Genomic DNA, 8,306 nt, shown 5'->3' on the forward strand with positions numbered 1-8,306 from the left:
CATTGACAAATGAGGCACATTGGGTCAAGGTTTAGGCCAGATTCTAAGCCACTCACTTTTCTCTTGCGCTCCTGTATTTCTTGGCGCTTCTCTTTGCGGCGCTCATCCTTTCGACGCACAGATGTTGCAATAAAACGGGGATATGTTTTTACCTATTGGGGGGGAATGGGAGTGAAAAGAGAAAGGGGCATTACTTGAACGCAATATTTTTTGAACTGAGCATCTGGCTTTCCCATTCAGATTTCTAGTCACTTCTACCACACTTACATGTTGTGCTTCAGGTTCCTCAAAACGAAAGTTGTATTTGCGCTCAAAATCCGCTTGCTTCTTTAAGAAGAATTCACCTTCATCTGATGAGTCTGAAACAGCCAGCTGGATCCCAGGTGGCCTTTGGGGAGGCAGCACATCACAGTATTACATAAATCAGTTATTAAAGCACGGTCCTATGATCCCTAGGGGTACCAAGACCCTCTTAAGGGTCCATGAAATTAAAATGCCAGATAATAAAGATATTTGCAAAAATTTAAAACAATGTAACTTAATTTGTTAAAAATATTAGGAATTTTCATGAAAAATATGTTAATATCTAATGAACTTAATATTGTTATTTTTACCTGATTCAATAAATATCTTACAAATGCATCAATTTTAATGTTTAATGTTTAAATGTTGCTAAATATAACCCATACAAATAAAATCTCTTTCAGGGTCCCCCATGATTTTTAAAAGTGGGAAGGGGTCCTGGGAGCAAAAAGTTTAAGAAAGGCTGACTTGAGCAAACACAACTGAAATATTTTCTACAATTCAATATTCCTCTTTCTGCCCCAGCACATTGCATAATACTTCAGGAATTCTCAATAGCAGCATTATTTCAAAAATAGGTTCTATCTCCATTGGAGTTATATCTAAATTGTAGCTTAATTATTTATAAAGCATTACTATACTTCAGTATATACAGAACAATTTACAATAGTTAGCAAATGAATTAAGTTTAAATCAAGGGAACTATTCTACAAAGTATGTCACCTAAATGGAATACACCAATCTTATGGTGTCAATGCTGGTTTACTCTCAAAGTTTGGACCCTATCCAAATTTAGGCAGTTTCAGGGACCATACTTCAGTTAAACAGCCTGGTTGTAAATATGCCCCTAGCAATAACCCTATGACAATTTCTCATAATTCCTGCCTTGAAATCAAACATTCTTTCAAGCAGTCAATAGGGACAAAGTTGAATTTCTAGGAGGACTGCAGAGATTGCTATAATACTGATGGACAAGTTACTATGTTATCAGTCTAGTTAACAGTTGAAAAACAGAGGGGGAAGTAGAGGAGAGACAAAAACAGGGTAGTGTATGTAATTCTATGTAATGCCTAGTAGCTAAAGCTATACTTAGATTGTATGCAAACATGCTGAGCAAATAAGGGAGCAATTAGGCTACCCTAATACCAGGAACAAGAAGTTTATATAAGAACAGAGGTAGTCTTGCAACTGGTTTCTCAGTGGTCAACCACTGAGGTACTCAAAAACTGAAAATGGAGGACTTCCGGTTCCACCTTACAGCGACGCAGCTGAGGGACTGTGGGCCTCCACACCCCACGGCTGGTTTCGCCCTGCCAGAGGACCCTAAATGGGTCTGATGTCGCCCTAGAGAGGTGACAAAGAAAGAGGGACACCCTGATGATCACGGAACAATGGCGGTGGATCCATTCGATCTGGGGGAAGCCCTCTAACCTGACAGGAAAAAGGCTAGCTGCACACCAGCATCTAGCCCAAACTGCTAGCAGCTGAAATCCAAGAGCACAAACCAGAACAACAGTGAACAGCGTGCTTGGAACTGGTTGACAGTATTGATCTTCTCTCTTCTATTTTGTAACTGATTCCTTGGAAAAGATCCTCAAAGCAAGAAATTCTCCGAAAGTGAAAGGAGGGGATTACATCCCTACCCCACCCCAATAGACGGAAGCAGTGAATTAATTTCCAAAGGGGAAAAGAAATATACTGAAATAAAATTAATATTACTATAGTCTGGATAAATCTGAAAATTAAGAAAACTGTTAAGATTTTATATCCTAAAGAGCCCTGATGAAGTTTAAAAAAAGAAAGAAAAATAATTCTTTGTTTGAAAAAGTTGGGAAATAAATAACTACTGACATCTAGAGGAGAACTAGAGCATAGAACAGTGGTGGCGAACCTATGGCACACGTGCCAGAGGCGGCACTCAGAGCCCTTTCTGTGGGCATGCGTGCCATGCTCCGGAGATGGCGAGGGACTGGCCCCCGCCACCCTGGCCCTGCCCACCCAGTCTGCCATGACCACTGTGGCCACGCTCACCCGGCACCCATTGATAAATAAGTGGGTTTTGGGTTGCAGTCTGGGCACTGGGTCTCTAAAAGGTTCGCCATCACTGGCATAGAACAATAATATAACACTGACTCAGAAATTGGCAAGACACCCAGAAATAAAGAACAATCTGTTCCCTTGAACTTTGATAACCCTCAGCTAAATAGAAAACTGTTGGGAACAAACAACGAATCAGCGAACACCTACAGGCAAACAAAGTCATTACTAAAAGCCAACACGGGTTTGTCAAAAACAGATCATGCCAGACAAATCTTATTGCATTTTTTGACCAAGTGACAAAATTAGTGGAGCAGAGGAATGCTGTGGATATAATTTACTTGGACTTCAGTAAGGCATTTGACAAAGTAGATCACAACCTACTACTTGATAAGATAGAAAAATGTGGGTTAGACAACATCACCACCAGATGGATCCGTAGCTGGCTGACCGGCCGTACTCAGCGTGTGGTCCTCAATGGAACCACATCTACATGGAGGGAAGTGTGTAGTGGGGTGCCCCAGGGCTCTGTTCTGGGCCAAGTGCTATTCAATATCTTCATCAACGATTTGGACGAGAGGATAGATGGGGAGCTCATCAAATTTGCAGACGACACCAAGCTGGCAGGAATAGCCAACACTCCAGAAGACAGGCTTAGGATACAGGGGGATCTGGACAGACTAGAACACTGGGCGCTATCTAACAAAATGAAATTCAATGGTGAAAAAAGTAAGGTTCTACATTTAGGCAAGAAAAACCAAATGTACAGGTATAGTATAGGGGGTACCTTGCTCAATAGTAGTAACTGTGAGAGGGATCTCGGCATCCTAGTGGACAATCATTTAAATATGAGCCAGCAGTGTGCTGCAGCTGCCAAAAAAGCCAACACAGTGCTAGGCTGCTTTAACAGAGGGATAGAATCAAGATCACGTGAAGTATTAATACCACTTTACAATGCCTTGGTAAGGCCACACTTGGAATACTGCATCCAGTTTTAGTCACCATGATGTAAAAAAGATGTTGAGACTCTAGAAAGAGTACAGAGAAGAGCAACAAAAATGATTAGGGGACTAGAGGCTAAAACATATAAGGAACGGTTGCTGGACTTGGGTATGTCTAGTTTAATGAAGAGAAGGACGAGGGGGGACATGATAGCAGTGTTCCAATATCTCAGGGGCTGCCACAAAGAAGAGGGAGTCAAGCTATTTTCCAAAGCGCCTGAAGGCAGGACAAGAAACAGTGGATGGAAACTAACCAAAGAGAGAAGCAACCTAGAACTAAGGAGAAACTTCTTGACAGTTAGAACAATTAACCAGTGCAAAAACCTGCCTCCAGAAGCGGTGAATGCTCCAACACTGGAAGTTTTTAAGAAGAAACTGGACAGCCTGAGCAGGGGGTTGGACTTGATGACCTCCAAGGTCCCTTCCAACTTTATTATTATTATTATTATTATTAAAGAAAGAAAACATACTGGGCCACCCATAAGCTTAAGAAATGTCTGCAAAAAAAAACCCCCTTTAACTGTTGTCTAAGCTCAAGAATTGTTTGCAGACAAAGAAAAACTTTGACTCTTGGCTAATCTTACTGGAAGGAAATTTACTGGAAGGCTTTACGGTGGCAAAACATTTTGCTGCAATTCTGACTGGTTGATAATTCAAAGACCCCTAAATAGAAGAATTGTTATAAAACACTACTTTCACTGATGCCTTGATAATTGTAAACACATTGGATTATAAAAATCATCTATAAAGATAAGAACTATATAAGATATGGTTGTTTGGATTTTAAGATTGGCTGGTTTGATAAGGCTAAACACAGAGACTATGATACTGGTGAAAGACTACCTGGAGGGAGAAGACAAAATGAATATTGCATACCTATCTAAAAGTGATAGGAAACTACACCTAATATTCCCTTCTGAAGGACCTAGCCTGGAACATCAGAGATCTGCAGGAGCAATACTCCAAGATGAGTCAAATACTTTCCAAGAGGAAATGTATGCAATGCTACAACAGATTCCAATGACAGTGGTTTCAAATCACAATGAGATTAAAAACTACTTTGACGACATAAATGAGCATATTTTCAATTTAAAATCACAAATAAAAAACTCTCAGAAAACAACAATAATGAACAAACAAACCAGATAACAGAACACAAACTAGAAGAAAGCAACTTAAATAGGGAAGCTACAAATCAAGAGAACTACAAAAAAAAATCTACAAAATTTTGGCACAACAATGAAAATGGAAAAGATATTTTATCTGTCAGGACTTCAAAACAAACTTGAGGATAAGAAAAAAGTTTTAATAAAATGGATTATAGAGCTGCCAGGAGAATCATTAGAGTCTGGGAGACAAAAGGCGTACATCATATACAACCTGTCTTTCTCACTCCCAACAATATTTACAAAAATACAGGAATCCCCTGACAAGTGGAATATACTGACTTGGAAAGCTACTTGGCAAAAGAAGACTAGAGTTAGATTCAAGAATCTGCCTCGACTTACCAGATGGAGTACTACATGATTAAACACTTGTTTGAATATGGTTAAAAGAATAGACAATTTTGGATATAGCTATAGTAAGAGGGATAAGAGACATAAATAGTATAGTATTTTTTATAATATATGAAATGTAAAAATATTGGGATGATGTATGTGAATGAAAAGTTAGGGCATTTAAAAGTAATTAATTTTGAGAGAAATATGACCGCGAAGAATGATTTGAATACTGAGAGAAAACTATGCTTAAATAAGAATTTTGAAAACAGGACATATAGTGACTTAACAAGATGACTTTTACAAATATAATTGAAACATAAGTCGACCAGAAAAGATGTTATATGTGGATGTTATAAGATATATGTATAGTATCTTTATAATATATGAAATATGAAAATATTGGAATGATATAAGTAAATGAAAAGTTTGGATATTTAAAGGTAATCAATTTTGAGAAAATTATGACTGATAAGAATGGTCTGAATATTGAGGGGAAATTAAGTATAAATAAGAATTCTGTAAACAGGATGTATAGTGATTTAATAAGATGACTTTTACAAATACAATTGAAATATAAGTCAAGCAGAAAAGATGTTTATATATGGATGTCATTGTTACTTGTACAAATACAAAAAAAAGTCTATATCCAACTTTGCATGCACTGAAAATATTAAGAATTATATCTGCCTAATGCTGATAAAGGAGAATATTATTGGAAGAAGGAAGATCAAAGAAACAAACTATTAATATATTGATTATGGAATTACAGAAATTATTATTGTTTTTAAATATATGAACCCAGACAACACGCTGTTTACTAAACACTAAAGATTGTCATAAAAAAAATCAATAAAATATAGTTGTTTTAAAAAACTGAAAATGGAGAGATAACTGTCCCTTGTAAATGATAGTTGGATACATGCTTCCCCCATGTCTTAGGTAACATTCAGCGTTAACAGGTCTAGTCTCCTTGAATTTATTCAATCCTCCTTTAAAGCTATTCAGGTCAGTGGTTATGTGCCAAGCAAAGAAACTTCTTTGATTTAAAAAAAAATGCAACATGCTGCACTGAATGACCCCTAGTTCTAAAGTCTGAAGAGAAGAACCTTCTCTCTGGCCATCTTCCTCATGATTTTATCAGTTGCTTTTTCGTAAATGAAACAGATCCATTCAGAGAGGTGTTCAAATCATTCTAGCAGTTTTTTCTGCACTTTTCCAATTCTATCACTTCTTGTTTCAAATGTGCCTACCACATCTACTTCAGTACACCTAATTCCAAATTTTAATGTCCTACAAAGATATCAAAGGGCATTACAGTATGGTCAAGTTTATTTTCAATCTCTTTCCAAATGATCCCTAACACAGAATTGCCTTTTTCATAGCTGTTGCACACTGAGTTACATCCTTAATGAGCTACTAGTGATAACCTATATAACTATGTAATACATTATTAGTAGATTGTGAGAAACCAATACATTCCTTTCCTATTAGCTCACTCTTTGCTCCAATTTTGAAGAGGAAGAAAAAAAGTCAAAAGCTTAAAAAGTACTGACCCTTTCTGTTGATCCTCCTGTTCCTGCTCCTCCTCACTGCCTCCTTCCTTATAACATTGGTTTAAGATATAATCTCTCAGAAACTGCTCCCCTTCATCCAGTTTTGGATCATTCCAGTATATTTTCAGTGGTATCTATGGAGATAGAGATACACAGATGAAATCCAAAACATATTACTAAGAATGAAAATGTGAGCAAGAATCATCATTAAATTCACTCCAAATATGATTGCCATCCCACTTCTCTTTGCTCAAGGATGATATAGAGAAATCTCTTATGTTCATTTTATCCTAAAGGTGTTGGAAGGAGGTGGACAAACTATGATGAGACACAGAGAAAACTAACAATAGATCTTTCAATAAAACGAGGTCCACTGAATTCACACAAATTATGCTCGAAGGAACAAATTACCACGTGAGATAACATGTAAGATTCGCCAGAAAAAAAATTAGAGACCATATGATTACAAGGGAAGATACAATAATTTATAAAGGTATAGAAATTCAAACACTCAAACAAATTCCAAGAAAAGTGAGGGAACAGAGAAGAGACTATAGATTTCTTAGCGCACATCTTATTAAAAAAAACATTCCATTCAGATGGTTAATCCCGGAGGGGATGCTGATAACATGGCAGGAGAGAAGGATTAAAATTGACTGCTTGGATAAGGCAATAGAATTTTATGAACAATTAGAAGGGGAAGAAGAGAATAGTAGGAGAGAAGAACTAGAATTAGAATCCAAAAGTCAAGAAGATGAGCAACTAGAGTTAAAAGAGAGAGAGAAGGTAAGGAGGCAAGAAGACAAAGGAAAGAAAGAGGAAAGAGGAACAGGTTCGAGAACAAGACAAACCCAGAAGTAAAATAATGGATGAGAAGATTAGATTAGTATCAATTAACGTTAATGGCCTAAATGCACCAGTTAAAAGAAAACAAATATTAACAAAATTAGTTAAACAAGGCGTAGACATAGTATGCTTACAAGAAGTGCATATAAAAAGATTACACAGAAAATATTTGGAATTTCCGAAACTAGGAGAACTATATACATCACTAATGGAACAAAAACAGAGAGGAATAGCAGTCTGTATCAGAAAAGGAATTAGAGCCTATTTAAAATATCAAGATACACAGAGGGAAGGGTATTAATACTAGAATTACAAATGGAACAGAAATCATGGTTACTGGTGACAATTTATGCTCCAAACGAAAACCAAAAAGAATTTTATAAAGTCCTATATGAAAAACTTATTGAAATTGGACAAAGAAATATTTGTATAATAGGAGATTATAATGCAATAGTGGACGTAAAAATGGATTATATTACCAATATGAAAAATAAAAAGAAACGAAAAACACTACCAAAAGTATTTTTTGAGATGGTGCAGGAATTCAATTTATTTGACCCATGGAGAAAACAGAACCCTATGAAAAAGGAATATACCTTTTTTTCAAATCCACACAAATCATGGTCAAGATTGGACATGGCATGGATGAATGGGGAAATGGGGCAAGAAGTAGAGACAACAGAAATAATTTATTTATTTATTTATTTATTAAATTTATATACCGCCCTATCTCCCTTGCGGGACTCAGGGCGGTGAACAGGCGATACTAAAAACCACGGTAATAAATAGTTTGTTTTAAAATCGAATTAAATAACGGGCCTGTTCTAAAAACACACCCGTAAAAAACCCCCCACTGAAACATAATCAATCTACGCCAGGCCGGCCGCACGGAATAGATGGGCCTTCAGGGCTCAGCGAAAAAGGCGCAGGTCCGCAACTGTACGTAGGTCGGGGGGTAGGTCATTCCAGAGGGCAGGAGCTGCCACAGAGAAGGCTCTCCCCCTGGGGGTCGCCAGCCGGCATTGTCTGGCCGACGGCACTCTAAGGAGGCCCTCTCTGTGGGA

General features: G+C 37.3%; 1 protein-coding gene across 1 annotated transcript in view; it reads right to left on the reverse strand.

Moving 5' to 3' along the window:
* KRI1 (KRI1 homolog) overlaps positions 1–8,306 on the reverse strand; it is an 87,535-nt gene that overhangs the window by 42,273 nt on the left and 36,956 nt on the right. Inside the window, exons 9-11 of the mRNA XM_015820639.1 lie at positions 6,397–6,530; positions 268–388; positions 57–152 (exon numbers count right to left, since the gene is read on the reverse strand). Of these exons, the coding sequence (XP_015676125.1) occupies positions 57–152; positions 268–388; positions 6,397–6,530 (351 nt within the window). The remainder of the gene's footprint in view (positions 1–56; positions 153–267; positions 389–6,396; positions 6,531–8,306) is intronic.

This window comes from Protobothrops mucrosquamatus, unplaced genomic scaffold, assembly GCF_001527695.2.
Source record: "Protobothrops mucrosquamatus isolate PMUCROS unplaced genomic scaffold, P.Mucros_1.0 scaffold1154, whole genome shotgun sequence".
Taxonomy (NCBI): domain Eukaryota; kingdom Metazoa; phylum Chordata; class Lepidosauria; order Squamata; family Viperidae; genus Protobothrops; species Protobothrops mucrosquamatus.